We start from the raw sequence: 23,244 nt of genomic DNA, 5'->3' as shown, positions 1-23,244 counted from the left end.
AAAAAAAAAAAACTATAGCTTATATTTTCCTCCAAAGGGTGTCATCCCATGTCATTCATTAGGCTTTTAAAACGAGGGCTATTTGGGCCACAAATGAGACAAAATGAGAGAGAAAATGCAGAGGGAAAAAAAAAAATTTCCCTAAACTATCTAGAAAGAACTGGGTGAGAGATACAGTGTGAATTAAGGGTGGGAGGTGTGTGTAAGTACATGTTATGCACAAGTCCCTTAATTTTTCGGCATGGTATTACCTACAAAACAAAGAAAAGGAAAAGGTAGGTCAAAGGAGAATGTACAGTTCATGAGAGGAAAAACAAGACAAGACAGAGAAGAAAAAGAATCAAACGATTCCTTGCATTAGGGAACACAGTGGGCACAGGAACACTAGGGTGCCAAGGAGACAAGAAATGAGGACGGCGTGTGTGGAGCTGTCTAGGGATACCCTGTCAAGGGCTGGGACTGTGAGAAGGTCCTGGCTACACAGTCATTACTGTAGCTTGAGTGTGACTTTACCCTTGAGTCCCCCTAGGAAATCCAGGGAATTTAATTTTTTTTCTTTATACTTTAGTCCTCCAAAAGCTAAGCATTTTACAGAGGAAAGCTATAAATAGGTATAGGTAGAAATACCTACATAACTTAAAGAATGTTGAAAAGGACTTCAAATAATAGCTAGTCTAAATATCTTTTAAAGGTGAAGAAAGTATGTCACAGAGTGACTTGCCAAAGTTTCTCAAAGAGTTGTAGGGACAGCTAGTGGTCAGGGCTCTACTGTTTACAAAGGCCTACATTACACTACAGATACAGTTGTGGGAGTGGGCTTCCTACCCGCAAATGGTATCAGTTAGTTAGATTTTACATGGAGGATATGAGCCCTTTGATTTTCTAAATTAGCCAAATAAAATGTATTCTGTAGGAAGTATTTTTTCCAACAACTGGAAAGCGCTTGTCTTCAAAATAGTTTTGTCCAATTTGCTACACTACCACATCAACATCAGAGTGACGTGCCATCCATTACAGCACCAGTCTGGTTTTCACCAACATCCAACAGTGTTTCATCATTCACTCCATCATTTGGATGCATAGATTTTAGAGAGTTGATGGATTCCACTACTGCAGACAAACCCGAACAGCAAGATGTCCTCCACCACACCTCCCAAGCAGGGTTAAGAGACACAGAAAAGGGGCCAGAGAGTCAGAGGCTCTGGTTTATGTTTGGCTCCACCTCCCCAATGTGAGACCCCAGAAATCACTTAAACTCTCATCTTCTTAATCCCCTGTAGGTGTCAAACTGAATGAGTCCCTGGAACTTTGTCTCATTATCTACAAAATGGTTAAATTACTAGTTGTTTTGAAGGGCTGTCATTAAAGTCTAATACTCTAGTAGTATTAGTAGTCTCAATCATTTCTAAATACAGAGAACACTGGAATGTTGGAAATATTCTATATGTACTAAACATTCTGTATCTTCATGTGCGTGGTAGTTATACTTAACTCATTTCCTATTGTTGTGTAACAAACCACCACGAACTTAAGCAGCTCAAAAACAAGGGACATTTATTATCAAGAGTTCAGTCAAGAGTCCAAGGCAAGGCACAGCAGGATTCTCAGAGTCTCACAGGGTGAAATCAAGCTGTCAGCAGGGCTGTGCTCCTTTCCAAAGATGAGAGAAATCTGCTTCCAGGTTCATTCAAATTTTTGGCCAAAACTATGGAAAGAACCTAGATGTCCATCAACAGATGAACAGATACAGAAGATGCACTATGTGTGTGTACACACACACACATATAATGGAATATATGCAGCCATCAAATAAAACAAAAGCTTGCCATTTGCAACGACGTGGTTGGAACTAGAGGGTATTACCTTAAGTGAAGTAAGTCAATCAGAGAAAGACAATTATCATAAGAGCTTTCTGATATGAGGAATGTAAGATGCAGGGTGAGGGGTTGTGGGGGGTAAGGAAGGAAAAAGAAACAAGATAGGACAGGGGAGGGAAACAAACTGTAAGAGACTCTTAATCTCAGGAAACAAACTGAGGGTTGCTGGGGGTAGGAGGGAGGGATAGGGTGGCTGGGTGATCGACATTGGGAAGGGTATGTGCTACAGTGAGTGCTCTTAATTGTGTAAGACTGATGATTCACAGACCTGTGCCCCTGAAATAAATAATACATTATGTGTTAATTAAAAAAATAAAAAATAAAAAAATAATTGTTGGCCAGATTCAGTTCTTTGTGGTTATAAGACTGAGTTTCTTGTTTCCTTGGTGCTCATCAATCAGGGAATGCCCTTCAGTTCCTAGAACCTGCCTATCTTTGTGCCCACATGGTCTCCTCCACCTTTAGACCCAGTAACAAAGTATCTCCCTTACATGGAAGCCTTCTCACACTTCAACTCTCTTCAAAAAGAACCTGGTTCCTGTTGAGGGCTTATCCAATTAGGTCAGGTTTACCTAGGATAGCATATTTTTTTAAAGTCAACTTTGTTACATAATCAAATCATGGGAGTGATATCCCATCATATCTGCAAGTCCTTTCCACACTCGAGAGAAAAAGAATTATATATGGGCATGGGTCCCTGGGAGTCATCTAGAAGTGAACTACCACAGTTACAAAGACAGATATAAATGCAAATTTCCATTGTACTATATATTTACAATCCATGCATTCTATTATCTGTAAGATACCCCTCAAAAGATAAAATAGCAAAGGGCTACAAAGATGTGAGTGTTTATTCTATTGCTATTTGATCTAGTTTTATCCCAAACTCCCAGTAAGCTCCCCCAAAAATGAGCTCTAGTTTAGTTGGTGAGGTTAAAAGCCATGAAGGCTTTTATTAGGCTATGATGGTCTAGGGACCACAGTACAGGTGTTAAGGAAAAGTCAACAGCAATTCTGACACTGGGAAAGCCTGTCAGAAACCAGATCTTGTCCCTATGGTTCCTTAATTTGACTAGAATTATACCTATGCTTGGGGGTAGACAGGTAATCTCGAACAATTCAGCAGACTAAATATGCTTCTTAGAATAATTTTAATTTGTAGGAAAATAAGTTAACTAATACATTTAAAGAGCTGGTAAGGAATAAAAGCCTTCGAAAAACAGGATTCATAAGTAAAATAATAAAAGTAGAAAGACTACAAACCTTTCCAAGGCCAGGGCAAAGAAAATACAAGATGGGTCTGAAATATATTGTGGGGCCAGAAAATAAGGAAGTGCTTACACCGGGGGCGGGGGAGGGTGGGTGGGAGCAGGGAATGACAGCATGTCAAAGGGGCACAGGAGCCTAATGGAAGAAGTTCCCAATTGCCAAAACCGGAGCAATTAGAGCAACAAAATAAATAACAGTTGAATTAAGTAATAACCTAAATAATGAAATAAATAATCATGAGTCATAAGCCTGTAACACCATAATTAAACAAACAAGAAAAAGGGGAAAACTCTTTCTTACGGAAAAATTCCAATTAATAACTGTCTTAGGAATGAGAGATTAAAAAATGAGGATTACATACTACAGAAATAATTGCTACTGGCAAGATCTACTAATGAATGTAAAAATTAGTGGGTGAAAGTATAAGCAGAAACAGGACATTTACATCCTGTTTTAATATAGAGACATCTGGAGAGTAGTTTCCTGTGGCTACTATAGCAAGTTACCACATATTTAGTGGCTTAAAACAACACAAATTTATTCTCTTTCCATTTTGGAGGCCAGAAGTCCAAATTCCATATAATTGGGCCAAAACCAAGGTCTCAGTAAGGCCATGCTCTCTCAGGAGGAGCTAGGGAGCAATTTGTCTCATTGCCTCTTCTAGGGCTGTGTTCTCTGGCTCATGGCCCCCTTCTCCACATGTTAAGCCAGCAGCTTGACATCTTCAAGTCTCTCCCTGCTTCTGTTGTCACACAGCCTTCTGCTTCTGTATGAAATCTCCCTCTGCCTCCCTCTTAAAAGGATACTTGTGGTTGCATTTAGGGGACACTCCGATTATCCAGATAATCTCTCCCCATTTCTAGACCCTTAACTTAATCACATATGCAAAGTTTCCTTTACCATCCATATACAGCAACATTCACAAATTTGAAAGACTAAGATCTGGATATCTTTGGGGCCATTATTCAGCCTTCCACCATCTCAAAGCATCTCTCCAGAATAGAGAATAAATATAAAGAAGAGAGAACCCTGACAGACACCATGTGAACCTAGTGATTAAAGGTGACATCGTTAACAATACCTATCAACATCATGTACTCTCCTAAAAAGGACACAGCATTTCTGTTCTGTTCTTCCAAAAATGCATGGTCTCACTCCAATCATTAGAAAAACATCAGACAAATCCAAAGCTAGAAACATTCTAAAGAATATCTGACCAATGCTCTTCGAAGTTAAGAGTCACCTAAGATAATGTCATAGAGGGAAGACTAAGGAAACACGGTGACTAAATGCAATGTGGGATCCTGCACTGGATTCTGGAACAGAAAAAGGACATGAGTGGAAAAACTAATGAAATCTAAACAAACCCTACAGTGTAGTTAATAATATTGTACTGATGTTAAAATCTTAGTTTTGAAAGTATTATGTGGTTATATAAGATGTTAGCATAAAGGGAAGCTGGGTGTAGGCTATACAGGAACTTTGTACTATTTCTGTGACTCATATGTAAGTTTAAAATGATCTAAAATCCAAAAAAACAGTGTTTAAAAAAAAAAAGAGGAAGGAAGGAAGAAGAGAGGAAGATAAAGAGAGAGGAAAAGGGGTGCCTGGATGGATCAGCGGGTTAAAGCCTCTGCCTTCGGCCCAGGTCATGATCCCAGGGTCCTGGGATCAAGCCCCGCATCGGGCTCTCTGCTCAGTGCAGAGCCTGCTTCTCTCTCTCTCTCTCTGCCTATTTGTGTTCTCTGTCAAATAAATAAATAAAATCTTTAAAAAAAAAAAAAAGAGGGAGGAAGAGAAGGATGCAAGCCCATGGCTTAGGATCTTTGAGTGCACCCTGCTGGTAACAAGTGTGAACTGCAGTGAAGCTCTCCTAAACTGGGTCTAATTATATAAAGCAATTGCCCTTCTCTTTTCTCTCCAATTATGTTCCAGCTCTGAGATGGTCTTCTCAAAGCCAGGCTATTATGCTCCTATTGATTTATGGTTCCTTTCCTCCTCTAAAAATCCATCAAGGGGATGGGATGCCTATGCAGCTCAATCAGTTTAACATCTGCCTTCAGCTCCAGTCATGATCATAGTGTCCTGGGATCGAGTCCCACACTGGGCTCCCTGTTCAGCAGGGAGCCTGCTTCTCCCTTTTTATGTTGCTCTCCCTGTTTGTGCTCTCTCCCTCTCTCTGACAAATAAATAAAATCTTCAAAAAAAAAAAAAATATTTCCCTTCTGGGTGGGGGGGAGAATCCATCAAGTGATTGACTTCAGCTCAGGTCATGATCTCAGGGGTAGGGGACCCAGCCCAGCAAAGGGCTCCCTGCTCAAGAAGGAGTTTACTTGTCTCTCTCCCTCTGCCCTTTCCCACACTCATTCTCTCTCTGTAGTAAATAAATAAAATCTCAAAAATAAATAAATAAAAATAAAAATCCATCAAAAGTCTCACTGGTTACTAAATCTGTCTTCTCTCTACACAGAACAGTACATCACAAACCTACAACCACTTCTTGGCTGAACACCAAGACCTGTCAGATGCAGATAAACCATCCAAAGCTCCACTCTGTGACTATGCCATTAGACACCCAGGGACAAGGCAGGCTAGGCAGAAGGTTGAGACTGTGGCAGAGAAGGGTAGATGTGGTAGTGGGACGGGGCTTCCTGAGGTGTCGGACACAAGTGTGAGGAGCGCAGGACTGTGGGGGATAATACGGAGGGGGAGGCCCAGGCAAATAAAAGTATTTCCACTGATGATGTTTCATATATGACTAGATTCACATGTATTATATACCCAGGCCCTGCGGCATCAGTGTTTGCAATATCTGTGTATGGGGGACTATACATACATGCTTTCAGCAGCTAAAAGGACTTCGCCTACCATCTGCATAAGCTTCCTTAATAATATCCATCCTTTCTTCCTAAAAGTCACCATAGCTATTTACATCTACTCTGCAAAAAAAAAAAAAAAAAAAAAAAAAAAAAACAGAATATATACATTTACTCCAGAATTTCATTGTCTTACTTTTAATATCCCATACCAATGAATCAAAATCACCTAGAAGGTTAAAACACAGATTCCTGGGACCTATACCCCAGAGTTCCTGATTCAGTAGCCTGAGATAAGACCTGAGTATCTGCAGTTCTAGCAAGTCCGCATGAATGTCAATGCTGCTAACGCAGAGATCACACTTTGAGAAAACTGCCATTAACTAACCCGATGCTTCTGATTTCAAAAATTCCTGACAGTTTTATACACATTCTTGAGTATCTCTAGTGCACTGATATTTGACAGAAATTCTGCAATAATGGATACATTTTATCAAAAATGCTCTCCAAGGGGCGCCTGGGTGGCTCAGTTGTTAAGCGTCTGCCTTCCACTCAGGTCATGATCCCAGAGTCCTGGGATCAAGCCCCACATCAGGCTCCCTCCTGCACGGGAAGCCTGCTTCTCCCTCTCCCTCTGCTGTTCCCCCTGCTTCTGTTCCCTCCCTCACTGTCTCTGTCAAACAAATAGATAAAATCTTTAGAAAAATAAATAAATAAAATAAAATGCATTCAACATGGCAGCCACTAACTACACATGGCTCCTGAAGATGTGTGACTTAAGAACTAAATTTTAGACTTTATTTTATTTTTGTATTTAGTTATTTCATTAACTTAAATAGCCAAGTAGCTACCATATTGGACAGTGTAGCACTGAAGGCTCCTGAGGAGCCAATCAGAGAGGGGAGAGAAGGAAGAAGATGACTTTTACAGGAGTATAAATAGCAAAGTCCAAGATCATATACATAAGGTCTGAGTTATTTTAATCAAAAAGCTCTTTCAGTATTTTCAATTGTGCCCAGAAGTATATCCATGGCATACCAATTTAATGTCCACGGCATATTAAAAGGAGGAAAAAAGTTTCTATAACATTAGTGAAACCACAGAGCCTCACCCATTTAGTAAGAAAAACAACAAATCATCATGCTCATTCCTTTTTACCTTTTATTCTCCTGGGAATCACAGTCACCCAGTCAGGTCCACTGGAGTTGATTGGCATTTTGATATTGACACCACTTTAGAAGGAATAAAAACAGTACAAGCTTAGATTCAAGAACATTTATTTTCTAATATATGTGTATCTTCATTTGCAAATAAAAAAACAGGTATGATTTCACAGAACCCTAAGATGAAATATCCTTATAAATGTTAATCAGCACAATTCATAAACTATGTCTCTTATAATAAGCAGGTTATATAGATATATAAAGTGAATAAAAATTAAATAGGTTTTCAATTTTTCACTGCTTACCAGTGACAGTATAAGCTCCAAAATGACAAATTCTGGTCCGAATTACTTATTCCCCTTGGACTCGGAAAATGGCTCACACTGATGAGAATGTCACTATCTAATTTTCAGGCTACAAATCCTTGTAGAATTAAGTTGCATGTCAGATTCCTTAGGCCTTGCCCAGAACAGAGACAAGTCCCTACTGAAGACACCTGTCCCCAGATACGTGCTTGCCATACTCCGTTCATCATTACTATGACTCTGGAGTGTCTCTTTCCAAGACATACACTCCTCAAAGACACAGACTTTGTCTCACTCACCTTTTGTCTTCAGCACTTAGCACAGGCCCTGGACTAGAGTCCACGCTTGGAAAATATTTGATGGAGGGCTGTGTGAGAAAGTGGGGGAGAGTCGAGTCCAGGGGGAAAGTACTGAAAACTTGCTATAACTATGCCAGAAACTGGGTCACAATAATTACCTCCTATGCTTAGACCAAAAACAAGTAAAATAAAATGCTAACTTTCTAATTTCTTTTTAATTTTATTTATTTATTTGACAGAGAAGGAAAGAGAGAACAAGCAGGGAGAGCAGCTGGCAGAAGGAGACAGAGAGGCAGGTGCCCAGCTGAGCAGGGAGCCTGATGCAGGGCTCGATTCCAGGACCCTGAGATCACAACCTAAGCCAAAAGCAGACGCCTGATCAACTGAGCCAACCAGGCTCCCTGGAATTAAAATTTTTTTTAATAAAATAAAATAAATAATTCTTGGGGTGCCTGGGTTGCTCAGTCAGTTAAGCATCTGACTCTTGGTTTTGGCTCAGGTCATGATTTCAGGATCATGAGACTGAGCCCCAAGTCAGGCTTCCTGCTCAGCACAAAGCCTGCTTAAGATGCTCTCTCCCTCTCTCTCTGCCCCTCCTACTGCATGTGCTTTCTCTCTCTCTTCCCCTCTCCCTCAAATAAATAAATAAACCTAGAAAAAATAAATATTAATAACTCTTAAGCTTCTACCATGTGCCTGGCACTGTCCTAGATGTCAGGGATATAACAGTACACAAAACACACAGCATCTCCTCCTTCATGGAACTGACATTCTAATGGGGGAGAGAAATAAAAATACAAAGAAGGGCAGTACAGTTGGCCCTTAAACAACATGGGTTTGAACTGTGCAGGTCCATTTATAAGTGGATTTCTTCCAATAAATACAGTACAGTACTGTAAATGTCTCTTATTATTTTTTTCTCTAGCTTACTTTACTGTGAGAATGCAGTACATAACATATGTAGCATATGAAATACGTGTTAATCAACTGTAAGGGTTCCGGTCAACAGTCAGATATCAGTAATTCAGCTTTTAGGGAGTCAGAAATTAGAGCAGATTTCGGACAGAGTCTGCAGGTGATTGGAGCCCCCCATGCCTGTGGTTTTCAGGCTCAACTGTATCGAGCACTAAATAGAAAATGGCTTAAATAAGTGGCATGTAAGAGAAGACATGACTTCTAAAATAGCATAAATAGACCACTTTCATGAGAAAGCCTTGAGGTAAAGAAAAGAAGAAAATTTCCCCCTTGTAATTTTCTTGTAAAAATGTTTAATATCAATTTGGTCATGGAGAAACAATAAAGGAGCAAATCCAAACTAAGGGACAACCTACAAAACAATGACATCAAAATTATTTTTTAAACTTTTAAAAAATATATTATTTATTTGTTATTTTTTTGAGAGACAGAGAGAGAGAGAAAGTATGAGCAGCAGAGAGGGGGAAGGAGAGGGACAAACAGACTGCTGACAGCAGAGCCCAACCCAAATTCTTAATATTGCAAAAAAACAAGCTAGAGACCTCTTCCAAATTAAAAGAGATTAAAGAGATAACTAAACACACTATGTATGATCACAGGTTAGAGTAGTTAAAATAAGTCTCTTTTTTTCTTTTTAAGATTTATTTCTTTGAGAGAGAGACAGAGAGAGAGTGGGGGGCGGGAGTGCGTAGAGAGAGAGGGAGAGAAAGTCTTAAGCATACACCACGCTGAGCATGGAACATGACACCCAGCTTGGTCTCAAGACTCTGAGATAAGGACCTGAGCAGAAACCAAGAGTCCCACGCGCTTAGACCCACTGCACCACCAAAAGAAAAAAACAAAAACATAGATTAATTAAAACAAAAATAAATAAGTAAATCCTTTTGAGAAATAAAAAGGGGCACCTGGGTGACACAGGCACTTGAGCATGCAACTTTTGGCTTTCACTCAAGTTGTGATCTCAGGGTGGTGGGATTGAGCCCTGTGTGAATGTGGACTCGGCTTAAGATTGTCTTTCCCTCTTCATCTGCTTCATGCTCATACTCTCTCTCTCTAAAATAAATAGATACATCGTTATAAAATAAAAAAGACAGCCATAAAGGACATTACTGGAACAACCAGAGAAACGTGAGTAAGCACTACGTATTAGATATTAGTATTGTATCAGTGATAAATGCCCTAAGTGTGGTAACTCTGCTCTGGTTACATACTGGACAGTGCACGTGCTAGGAGACTCATACTGATGCGTGCAACACCATGATGTCTATAACTTAGTCTCAAATGGTGGGAGGTAGGGGATGGGGGTGGGGGGAATAACACAAAGACATCCGCCTACAGAGAGAAAGCAAGAGAAAGCAAATGTAGCAAAATAGTAACAACTGTAAATCTAAGTAACAGACAGGTGGATAGTCATTCTTATTATTCCTATAGTGTTTCTAATGACTCAAAAGGTTTTTTTTAAACACAAATTTAGACAGAAAAAGATTAAATTATGCTGGAAATATATGGGAAGCTTTTCACATGAGAAGCTCATTCTTTCAAAAGGCCTTCCTTTATACTAATAAGATCATTTAAGCAAAGTACTGTTGTTCTTTCTAAAACCAACACTTTTTCCCCTTAGCAGTGAAGAACCAAAGATGAGAGCACTTTAATTGTCCAGTTGTAATTTACAGAACCAAAGCTTCTTAATCCTTTATGAATTAAGCAATGTTATAAGCCACCAAGCGAAAAAAGGTAAAAATGGTTATCAGTCTAACATATTCAGGCCATGCACTCAAAACAGTACACCCAAGGACACCTCAAAAGATCAATTTCAATCTTTTGCTTTTTCTCCTCAGTTAGCTGGTACAAAACAGAGAAAACAATGCAAAAATAAAATCAGCATCAGTACTATCAAATGTTTAGTTTCCAAAAATGCCACCTCAACACTATTTTCCCAGAAAACTTCCAGGAACTAGAATTTCCTAATGATTCTACCACAAAGTGATTCTCCTACAAAGAGCCATCAGCTAGATTTATCCAGGATATGCAAGTAAGGACAGGGACATACATTATTTCATCCTTCATGACTCATAGGTGTTTTCTGGTTTTTAATGGTAGGATTTGGTGTCAGGAATATTCTTAAATTTTATAAATTTTCTAGCCTTTTCCCACTTTTTCCACATGAAATTTCAATAAATTACAAGCTATACTTCCTCTGTTTTGCTAAGCCACTAAGCGGACTGACAACACAACTCTAAAAGGGGAGTGACTGAGCAGTGTTCACACACTGGCAAAAAGTACACAGAACTGAAATAATCTGCTGACCGTCACTAATAAAGAGCTTCTCTGAGATCAAACACAAGATAAACTAAAGCTAAAGTCATAGTGTGCAGAGTTTTTCTCTCCACTGAAGCAGCAGGAAATACATTGAGTAGTGCTCCCTCTGCTGGCCTTCTAACAGCATGGCATGGATCCACCAAATAAAGTATTTAAAACGGTCAGACCAGGGTACCTGGGTGGCTCAGTGGGTTAAGCCTCTGCCTTCCAAGACTCAGGTCACGATGGCTCTGCTCAGAGGGTAGCCTGCTTCCCTCTCTCTGCCTGCCTCTCTGCCTACTTGTGATCTCTCTCTTCAAATAAATAAATAAAATCTTTAAAAAAAAACCAAAAACAAAAACTGGTCAGCCCAAAAGCTGACTCCAGAAGTGAAAAATCAAAGGCCTTTATTGTAGAAGCTCCTGTAGCCTTATATACCTTATGGTAGGCACTTCTCCCCCACTGAGGAAAGAGAGGACAATAAAACATAAAATTTTTTAGGGTTGCCAAGATGTACTCAACAAAACTACCCCTCTGCCAGGGAATATTTTTTAAATTATGTATTTCATTAAAAAATAAAAGACATTTTTACATTCTTTCAAATAATGGGACATTTTGGCCATACGCTTTCTAACTTTTTTTCCTTAGGTATGCTATTTTACTTCAGAACTACATGGGATGTTTAAGAAAACATCTTAATTTGAACTGATCCCACATACATTCTAATCTGCACACTATTCCATATATTGATCATTATACTGAAAAGTTTTATACTTTTGTTCAAAAACAAATTTGTACACAGTAAAACAAAAATTTCAACAACTATTAATTTTAAAAATAGAGTTTGCTATGATATTCCTAGCTTCCCATTCTTATCATTAAATCAACCCAGCAATGTTATCATATTGTCTATTTTCTTTTTTTTTTTTAAGATTTTATTTATTTATTTGATAGATACACAGTGAGAAAGGGAACACAAGCAGGGGGAGTGGGAGAGGGAGAAGCAGGCTTCCTGTGGAGCAGGGAGTCCAATGCGGGGCTCGATCCCAGGACCCCAGGATCATGACCTGAGCCAAAGGCAGATGTTTAACAACTGAGCCACCCAGGCACCCCCATAGTCTTTTTTCTATCAATACATGTTTATATGGTTTTAACAACTGATAATATGCCAACTGAACTTCTTTTTTTATTTTATTAGACATGAAGCTAAACCATTAGCCTGACTATAAGACCTCTAGTTCTTGGACGATTTTTTTATCTGTTCTGTGAATACGCTATTTTTCTTACACAGCTCTAGATGTGCTATGTAGTTCTGAAGTAAAACATAGATATGAGGGTAAAAAAGCCTTTAATTTGAACTGGAATAAGCTCTTAGTTTCACTTTTTAAAAACTATTCACAAGGAGACACCTGCCTGGCTTAGTCAGGGAGTCAGTGGAGCATGGAACTTGATCTCAGGGGTTCAAGCCCCACGTTGGGTGCAAAGATTACTTAAAAATAAAAAGAAGCTATTACTCCCACAGCACCTGCTCGTTGTTCTGTGTCCCTGCCAGGGGTCCCTTTGTGTTTCCAAACTTGGTTTTATAATTACAATGCATATGTCCTAGTGACATTGTACTTTGGTAAAAATGCCTGTTTTCCAATTCTTTGATGTACATTAGATATTCTAATAGGGCAATACACTTTGGTTTTGAGGTTTTCCTTTTTCCATTTTTCTTTGAAGTTAATATACATGTATATATATTTAGTTCTGATTTAATTCTGTTATTTATCATAAGGTATTTAACTAATGAAGTAAAGTTGCACACCTGTGACTTAAAACACACACACACAAAAAAAAATAACAAATTAAAAAATAAAAAGAACCTAAATAAATTAAAAATAAATAAATAAAAACTATTCACAAAATACAAATATTTTCTTATTCACTACCTCTCCCAAACTGGGCCACGTTCAGAGAAATATATGAAGGAAATAACCAAAACAAGAAAGTCTCCTAACTGGGACAAAAACAGTGGGAAAGGACCCTTAAATTAGCCCCTAGAACAAGGAGCACGTACCTCTGGAAGAAAGCATTCTCTGTAGCAGTTAGAAGGCCCTTCAGGTATCCACCTTTGAAATGGTTAATTCTACTACTGCATGGGAGCTTCTTTGGTTTGAAGCAGAACCAGGGTTCTCCAGTGTAGAGATCTGTAAAGTTACACAGGGGCAGATTCCCAGGAAGACACACATTGCACTCCGTGGTTTCAGAAATTCTTCCTGAACGGAAGAGACTCTTGAAATAGACCCTGTGTGGTTTCTCTTCCTGTAGGTGCTGAAGAACTCTGATCCCTTCAGTGGGGTGGACGAGAGATATGGACACTTTAACCTTGCCCGGCCACAGCAAAGTGAAAAAGACTTTGTAAAACCCATTCTGGTAGTCTACCACTCTGCCCACAGCCCCTGCCTGCAACTTAGGCGAGTGGATTCTGGCCTGCAGGTAATCTCCACCATATTTCTTGGGCTTTCTTTGAAAATCCTGTACGTGAACCAGCACTTCTAGCTGGCTTCCCACCTTGAAGAAGGCTGCAGAGTTCAAGATAACAAAGTAGCTGGAAGAAGGGTCAGTGCTCTTCAGAAAGGGGACCGGACCCACATCAGGCACCTGCCATTGTAGGGCAGCCAGCAAGGAGTCCTCCTCCATGCGCTCCCGGCTAGACAGAGTCTGATGCTCATAGCCACAGTAAGGATTCCGGTTAACTCCTGTCACCTGGGAGGAAACAAACTGTCCACTACTGTCGATGAATGTGGCTGAAACAGTCTCATGGTCCAAGTACTGAAGAGAAAAAAAAACACAAAAACAAAACCACAGAAAGCTATAATTAAATTTCCTTATATCAACCAAATGCACCTCTGCTTCAGTTTAACTTTAATAAAACTACTTGGGATGACATTGCTTCAAAAATCACTACTTTTACAGAGCTACCTTTTTGTAACACAGTGAAATCAAGATGAGGAATAAAGTCACAGGAAGATCTCCACACTTCTGTGAATTTTACCTCCAGGAGTTCAATCAGGTTCCCACAGTCAGTATCAGCGGGGGAAAAAACCCTCATGGTTCCAGCAGAAGAAGAAGAAAAGGAATCATTTGGAAATACAACAGAACATTCTGTTCTTGACAAGGTCTGCCCTTAAGAGAAACTATTTTACCAAAACCTAATCCCTTGGGGTTTCATCAGCACCTAATCAAACTGGGGTAAGGGACATACCCAGGTCCAGCCCATTCTAACCATCTATCCAACTCGAGTTGTAGAGGGTGAAGACTGAGAAGAACTTTTTTTTTTCCTAAAGATTTTATTTATTTATTTGACAGAGACAGAGCAAGAGAGGGAACACAAGCAAGGGGATTGGAAGAGGGAGAAGCAGGCTTCCCGCTGAGCAGGGACCCCAATTCAGGGCTTGATCCCAGAACCCTGGGATCATGACTGAGCTGAAGGCAGACATTTAATGGCTGAGCCACCCAGGCGCCCCTGAGAAGCACTTCTGAAATTCATAGTCCAGTAGCAAAGGCTCACCAAAGGACTGAGACTTACTCATAGGACTATAAAACACTTCACTTCTCCCACACCTCACCATCTCACAACTAAAAGCTTATTTATCAGAGTTCCTTTCACTCAGTACATCACATTCAGCTTTCAACAAAAAACTATAAGACAAACTAAAAAACAAAAAAAACATAGCTTGAAAACACAAATCAAACATCAGAACCAGGGGCAACTGGGTGGCTCAGTGGGTTAAGCCTCTGCCTTCGGCTCAGGTCATGATCTCAGGGTCCTGGGATTGGGCCCCAAATTGGGCTTTCTGCTCAGCAGGGAGCATGCTTCTCCCCCAACCCCACTGCCTGCCTCTCTGCCTACTTGTGATCTCTGTCAAACAAATAAATAAAATCATAAAAAAAAAAAAATCAGAAGCAGACTCAGATATGACAGAGTTGTAGGAATAATGAGACCAGTAATTTAAAACAACTATGATTTATATGCTAAGACCTCAAAGGGAAAAAGCAGACAACATGAAAGAACAGATGGGCAATGCAAGGAGGTGGAAATTCCGAGAAAGAATGGAAAAGAAATGCCAAGAACAGAGAATCCAAAAATGGACTCTCAACTCTATGCTCAACTAATTTCAACAAAGCAGGAAAGAATAGCCAATGGAAAAAAGATGGTCTCAGGGAATCTGGGTGGTTCAGTCAGTTAAGCATAAGCTTTTAGCTCAGGTCATGGTCCCAGGGTCCTGGGATCAAGCCCCACATCAGGCTCCCTGCTCAGCAGGGAGTCGGCTTCTCTCTCTCCTTCTGCTGCTCCCTCTGCTGTGCTCTCTCATGCTCTCTCTCTCTGTGTCAAATAAATAAATCTTTAAAAACATTTTTTTAAAAGATGGTATCTTCAACAGATGGTGTTGGGAAAACTGGACAACTACATGTAGAAGAACAAAACTGGACCATTCTCTTATGCCATACACTAAAATAACCTCAAAATGGATGAAAGATCTAAATGTAAGATAGGAATCCATCAAAATCCTAAAGGAGAACACAAGCAGCAACCTCTCTGACCTCAGCCACCACAGCTTCTTGCTAGATATGTCTCTGGAGGCGAGGAAAACAAGAGCAAACATGAACTATTGGGACTTCATCAAGATAAAAAGCTTTGTTACACAGCAAAGGAAAGAGCTGACAAATCCATAAGACAACCTACCAAATGAGAGAAGATATGTGCACATCTTCAGATAAAGGACTAGTATCCAGAATCTTTAAAAAACTTACCAAACTCAACACCAAAGAATAAACAATACAATCAAGAAATGGGCAGAAGACATGTACAGTCACTTCTCCAAAGAAGACATCCAAATGGCCAACATGAAAAAGTGCTCAACATCATTAGGCATCAGGGAAATACAAATCAAAAACACAGTGAGATACCACCTCACACCAGCCAAAATGGCTAAAATGAACCAGACATTGGCAGGATGTGGAGAAAGGGGAACCCTCCTACACTGTTGGGAATGCAAGCTGGTGCAGCCACTCTGGAAAACCATATGGATATTCCTCAAAAAGATGAAAATAGAAACACCTTATGAGACAGCAATTGCACTAATAGGTATTTATCCAAAGCCTAAAAACAGTGATCCAAAGAGGCATCTGCACCTCAATATTTATAGTAACAATGTCCACAAAAGCCAGTCTATAGAAATGCCCACCAACAGATGAACAGATAAGGAAGATGTGGTATGCATGTATAATGGAATATTACTTAGCCATAAAAAATGAAATCTTAAAATTTGCAATGATGTGGATAGAAGAACTAAAGGGTATTATGCTAGATGAAATAAGTTAATCAGAGAAAGACAATTATATGACTTCATTCATATGTGTAATTTAAGAAATAAAAAATAGAATCAAAGAGAAAGGAGGGGAAAATAAAGATGAAATCAGAGAGACAAACCATGAGAGACTCTTAAGGAAACAAACTGAGAGTTGCTGGAGAGGAGGTGGGTAGGAGTTTGGTGTAATTGGGTGATGGGCATTAAGTTGATGTAATGAGCACTGGGTGTTACATGCAACTGATGAATCACTGAACTCTACCTCTGAAACTAATAATACATGGTATGCTAATTACTTGAATTTAAATATAATAAAATAAAATTTTAAAACCCTACCAAAAAAAAAAAAAAAAAAAAGGAAATGCCAGACAAAGCAGAGAGGATTTTTAAGGAGAAAAAATACTCTGTATGATTACTATAATGAATTATTATATGTATAATTATATAATTATAATGAATTACTAAATGTCATTATAGTAATGACAGATGTCATTATACATTTATCTAAACCTATAGAATATACAATACCAACAGAGAACCCTAGGGTGGTGCACTATGGCCCTTGGATGATCATGGTAGGTCAAGGTGGGTTTTTCCTTGGTTAAAAAAATGTACCATTCCAGGGGCGCCTGGTTAGCTCAGTTGTTAAGCACCTGCCTTGGGCTCAGGTCATGATCCCGGTCTTGCTCAGCAGGGAGCCGGCTTCTCCCTCTACCAGTGCCCACTGCTCCCCCTAGTTGTGCTCACTTGCTTTCTCTCCCTGTCAAATAGATAAATAAAATCTTAAAAAAAGAAAATGTACCATTCTGGTGAATAATAATGATGGGAGAGGCTAAGATGTAAAGGGGCCAAGAGTATATGGGAAATCTCTGTAATCTTCCTACTATAGTGTAAGCCCTGGTAGTTGCTTTTGTTTTTGTTGGGCTTTTTTTTTTTTTTTTTTTGGTAATCCTAGTGCCTGAATTTTGACCTCAGTTTTTTTTTTTAATTTTTTTTCCCAATTTATTTATTTTCAGAAAAACTGTATTCATTATTTTTTCACCACACCCAGTGCTCCATGCAAGCTGTGCCCTCTATAATACCCACCACCTGGTACCCCCCCCCCCCCCCCCCCCCCCCCCCCGCCACTTCAAACCCCTCAAACAGTCTGAGGGGTTTGACCTCAGTTTTGATTGCTAAGGCATGCACTTCAAAGAGGCAGCCACTTCTAAGACCCCTATCGCAGAAAAACACAATGCCAGCCACAAGACTACATAAAGAGTCAGGTCACCACCTCCCCCAACAGGCTCCTTTGCTTTAGAGATCTTGGTAGATTTAGATAAGTGACCATTTCCTGTGTTCTAAATTCCACTTTTATGTTTTAAATTCACCAATAAAGAGTGAACCTGTGAAACCCCAGGCCCCTGTCCTTAGATTCCCCCCAAAACAGCAGAACCCCAGGTCCACACTCTTTATCTCTTTCTCTACCCATGACCTCACTGTGTTGCCCCAGGTGTGATGTATACCCTCCAGAACCTATGAATAACAAAACTTGTTGTTGTTTTTCAAGGTTTCCTGCTTGCAGTCATAGTAAGAACCACAGGAGCCAGTCCAGCAACAAGAGTGGTAATTCAGAGGCTAAGATCAGCACAAAACATTTCCTGTCGATTTTGTTTTAAGCCTACGAAAGACTCATTTTAGACCTAAAGACACCTGCAGATTGAGAATGAAGGGGTGGAGGTAGATGCAAATAGATATCAACAGAAAATTCAGTCCGAGTAGCAATTCTTTATTGGAAAAAGTAGACTTTTTTGTTCTTGTATTGTTTGTTGTTTTTTAAGCAGGCTCCATGCCCAGCACTGAGCCCACTGGGAGGCCTGAACTCAGGATCCTGAGATCAAGACCTGAGCTGAGATCAAGAGTCAGTCACTAAACCGACTGAGTCACCCAAATACCCTGGTTCTTATATTGTTTTTCTTTGCTTGGTACCAGGGTAATACGGGCCTCATGAAATGATTTTGAATGTGTTCCCTCTATTCTATTATTGGTAACTTTTTTTTAAAGATTTCATTTATTTATTTGACAGAGAGAGACACAGCGAGGGAGGGAACACAAGCAGGGGGAGTGGAAGAGGGAGAAGCAGGCTTCCCACTGAGCAGAGCCCAATATGGGGCTCAAGGCCAGGACCCTGGGACCATGACCTGAGCTGAAGGCAGAGGCTTAACGGCTGAGCCACCCAAGCGCCCCCTATTGGTAACATTTGGATAAAGACTGTCATTTATTATGTATTTTAATGTTTAGTAGAATTCACCAATGAAACCATGAGGTCTTAGGCTTTTCTATGCTGGGAGATTTTTGATTCCTAATTCAATCTTCATTCTTATTATTGGTCCAAGAAGATTTTCTATCTCTTGGATCCAAGATTCATGATTCAATCTTGGTGACTTCTGGGTTTTTAGGATTTATCTGAGTTTTTTCCTAAGTTATCTGATATTTTAGTATATAATTGTTTATAGTAATCTGTTACCACACAATGTGTTTCTGTCGGTATCTGTTGTATTGTTTTCTCTTCCATTTCTCATTTTGGTTTTTGAGTCTTCTGTTTCATCTTAATGTAATCAAACCATTGCCAATATATACTTTTTTAAAAATATTTTATTTATTTATTTGACAGAGAGAAATCACAAGTAGATGCAGAGGCAGGCAGAGAGAGAGAGGGAAGCAGGCTCCCTGCTGAGCAGAGAGCCCGATGCGGTACTCGATCCCAGGACCCTGAGATCATGACCTGAGCCGAAGGCGGCGGCTTAACCCACTGAGCCACCCAGGCGCCCCGCCAATATATACTTTTTTTAAACAGACTATTATTTTCAATATTATGTTATTATTTATTCTTGTCTCTATTTATTTGTTTCTTATTTTTTTTGTTTCCTTCTCTACTAAACATTAGGTAAGTTTCTTCTTTTTCTAGTTCCTTGAGGTGTAAAGTTGTTTATTTCAACTTTTTTTTAAAATTTTTATGCTCTTTATTTTTATTTTTTTACATATTTAATTTATTTATTTGACAGAGAAAGAGAGAGCACACAAGCAGGGGGAGCAGCAGAGGGAGGGGGAAAAGCAGGCTCCCACTGAGCAGAAAGCCCACATGGGGCTTGATCCCAGGACACTGGGATCATGACCTGAGCTGAAGGTAGACACTTAACTGACAGAGCCACCCAGGCATCCCTTTTTTTGTTTAAGATTTTATTTATTTGAGGGGCTCCTGGGTGGCTCAGTGGGTTAAGCCTCTGCTCTCAGCTCAGGTCACAATCTCAGGGTCCTGGGATCAAGCCCTCTGTTTGGGCTCTCTGCTCAGTGGGGAGCCTGCTTCTCCCTCTCTCTCTCTGCCTGCCTCTCTGCCTACTTGTGATCTCTGTCTGTCAAATAAATAAATAAAAATCTTAAAAAATAATAATAATAAATAAAGCATATCAGAAGAAAAGTGGTGGTAATGGGTGAAACAAGTGAAAGGGATAAGAGAGTACATTTATGATGATGAGCTGAGTAATTATGTATAGAATTGCTGAGTCACTATATTGTACACCTGAAACTAATATAACACTCTATGTTAACTACACTGGAATTAAACTAAAAATCTTAATAATAAAAAAAATTTTTTGCCTTTTTTTTTTAAGATTATTTATTTATTTGACAGAGAGAGATCACAAGTAGGTAGAGAGGCAGGCAGAGAGAAGGGGGAAGCAGGCTCCCCACCAAGCAGAGAGCCCAACACAGGGCTCGATCCCAGAACCCTGGGATCCTAGCCTGAGCCAAAGGCAGAGGCTTTAACCCACTGAGCCAGTCAGGCACCCCAAAATTTCACTTTAAATGTAAAACTTTTCTAAAAAATTCTTTGGGGCATCTGGCTCGTTCAGCTGATATAGAGCATGCAACTCTTGATATCAGGGTTGTGAGTTTGAGCCCCATGTCAGGTGTAGAGATCACTTAAAAATAAAAGATCTTTTTTAAAATAGTCTTTTGGGGTGCCTGCATGGCTCAGTTGATTAAGCATCTGCCTTCGGCTCAGGTCATGATCCTGGAATCCCAGGAAATATCCCCCGCATGGGGCTCCCTGCTTAGCAGGGAGTCTGCTTCTCCCTCTGCCCCGACTCTGGTCGTGCACACTCTCTCTCTCTCTCTCAAATAAATAAAATCCTTAAAAAAAAAAAAAAGTAATAGAGGGAACAAAAATACAGAAAATTTTGTCTTACCAGAATTGACATCAGCATGCCTAAGACATTCCTTTTCTGTTCCCCTTTCAACAACTCATCAGGCATCTGTCCACAAACAAAGGGGCCTTTGTGGGAGTTGTGGGGAACAGCACCCGATGCCAAGGGACTGAGGCGCCTCACCCACATGTGCATCCGGTAATAGGCAGACAGACTCAGCATAGGCTGCAGAAGAGCCAGTGAACCTGCCCCAACCCCTTATGGCCACAGTCAGGAAAAATCTGCAGACCCCAATGAATGAAAAAGAATGGGTGGAAATCCAGCTTTCCCTAGAGCAGGAGATTCCAGCATGCCCCTGGTGGAGTCGAGGAGTGGTAATCAGAAACTCTGCTGGTGCTATCCCTCCCCAACACAACACAGTGCGGATGAACTCTCACAGCACCCTCTCCCAAGCAGGAAAAGGAGAGTGGGAGTTAATGCCCAGCCATCCCTGTTGAGTGAGATGCCAGTGGGGAAACCCATTACTCTCTGGAAGCACCCAGAGTACTGAGGCTGGACCTCCACAACTGGTGGGAGGGAGAAGATCAGGAAAAAGGCAAATGAGAATATCAAAGGGCATTGAAGGGATGAAGTTCCTGCTGACTGTGCTCAAAACTTTAGCAGGAAGGTGGTCCATAAGCCTATGGGAGAACCTCACCTGACAATCTCCCCACCAAGCCCACAAGCAGCCCAACACCCTGAGTACTAAACTCACACCTCCTCTGACTGCAACAGCTCCTGGCATACACTTCCCAGGTAGGTGGCAAGTGTAAGTCTGATAAATGAATGCTATCAGAAAAACAGACTAATATCTATCAGCAAAGAAGAAACTAGAAACTTGAGTTATAGTGCCACTTTCTAGAAAACAAAAGAAGTTAACAACAGCTAGCCTGGTGGTTTATAAGACTCAGGGAAGAGATAAGAGCTTAAGAATTGTATCATATGAAGAAGCGAAAATGTGGCGAAGACACAGCCACTTAAGGAGAAGAAAACCCCAGATACTACAGGACGAACAGTCTACCCCATTTGAAGGTAACTAGCAAAGATTTGAGGAAGTATCTGCTACCTTAGGCAAAAAGAGCAATGCAAACCTAAAAGACATGAAAAATCCAGGAAACACATCATCACCAAAAGATAACAATAATCTTCCAATAACCTAACTCAAAGGCAAAGAATTTAACAAGCTACCTGATAAAGAATTCAAAATAGCTGGTTAAGGAAACTCAACAATTCAATCAAGTACATCAGCAAAATGAGAAATCTACAAAGAGAGAGAAATCATAAAAAAGAGGTAAACAGAAATGCAATGAATGCAACGAAAAATGCCATAGAGAGCATCTCTATGTAGAGGAGATAAAATGGAAGACATAATAAGTGAGCTGGAAAACAAAAACTCTGAAATAACCTGATCAGAAATGAACAAGAAAAAGAGAATGAAAAAGAACACAGAATGTCTACATGATCTACAGGATAACATTAAATGTACAACTATTCGAATAATCAGGATTTGAGAAAGAGCAGAGAGCCAGAAAGTTTATTTAAAAAGACAAGACAGAGGGGCGCCTGGGTGGCCCAGTGGGTTAGGCCACTGCCTTCGGCTCAGGTCGTGATCCCAGGGTCCTGGGATCGAGCCCCGCATGGGGCTCTCTGCTCGGCAGGGAGCCTGCTTCCTCCTCTCTCTCTGCCTGCTTCTCTGCCTGCTTGAGATCTCCGTCTGTCAAATAAATAAATAAAATCTTTAAAAAAAAAAAAAAAAAAAAAGACAAGACAGGGGGCGCCTGGGTGGTTCAGTGGGTCAAAGCCTCTGCCTTCGCTCGGATCATGATCCCAGGGACCTGGGATGGAGACCCACATCGGGCTCTCTGCTCAGCAGGGAGCCTGCTTCCTTCTCTGCCTGCCTCTCTACCTACTTGTGATCTCTGTCTGTCAAATAAATAAATAAAATCTTCCCAAAAAATAAAAAAATAAATATTAAAAAATAAAAAGATAAAAGCTGTCAACTTTCCAAACCTGGGAATACAACTGGATGACCAAGTTCACAAAGCTAATAGATCACCCAATTATCTCAATGCAGAAAGACCTTCTTCAAGACAATATATAATAACATTGTCAAAAACAAACACAGAGAATCCTAAAAGCAGCCAGAAAAAAAGACTATAATCCGAAAGGAACACCCATTTGGCTATCAGCAAGTTTCTCAGCAGAACTCTGTGCCAGGAAAAGTGAAATGACATATTCAAAGTGTTAAAAGAAAGTGTCGACCAAAAATACTGAGTCTGGCAAAGTTAGCTTCAAATATGAAGGAGAAATGAAGACTGTCTCAGTCAAACAAAAGCTGAGAACGTGCATCACCACTAGATCTGCCTTGCAAAAATGTTGAAAAGAGTTCTTCAAACTGAATGAATGAAGAAACTAATTGGTGACATGAGAATATATGAAAGTATTCTACAGAACAGTAAAGAGAAACATACAGTCAGATTTAGAAAACTGTAATTGTAGGGATGCCTGGGTGGCTCAGTCAGTTGGGCATCTGCCTTCGGCTCAGGTCATGATCCCAGGGCCCTGGGATCAAGTCCCACATCAGTAAAAGGGTAGATAGAGCTTTGTATGCTACTGAAGTTAAGTTGTTATAGAGTTAAAAGGGTCAGCTTTATCTATGAGATAT

At 40.1% G+C, this 23,244-nt stretch overlaps 1 protein-coding gene across 10 annotated transcripts in view; it reads right to left on the bottom strand.

Annotated features, from left to right (window-relative positions):
* Positions 1-23,244, bottom strand: part of NXPE3 (neurexophilin and PC-esterase domain family member 3) — a 44,823-nt gene that overhangs the window by 7,180 nt on the left and 14,399 nt on the right. For all 10 annotated transcript variants that reach the window (XM_044251280.1, XM_044251286.1, XM_044251283.1 and 7 more), the window contains 2 exons: positions 13,062-13,816; positions 7,121-7,194 (listed from right to left, as the gene is read on the bottom strand). In XM_044251280.1, the coding sequence (XP_044107215.1) occupies positions 7,121-7,194; positions 13,062-13,816 (829 nt within the window). The remainder of the gene's footprint in view (positions 1-7,120; positions 7,195-13,061; positions 13,817-23,244) is intronic.

The sequence above is a fragment of the Neovison vison genome, chromosome 6 (genome assembly GCF_020171115.1).
Source record: "Neovison vison isolate M4711 chromosome 6, ASM_NN_V1, whole genome shotgun sequence".
Classification (NCBI taxonomy): domain Eukaryota; kingdom Metazoa; phylum Chordata; class Mammalia; order Carnivora; family Mustelidae; genus Neogale; species Neogale vison.
Note: the sequence above shows the minus strand (reverse complement) of the source record. Positions and strands in the feature narration are given on the sequence as shown.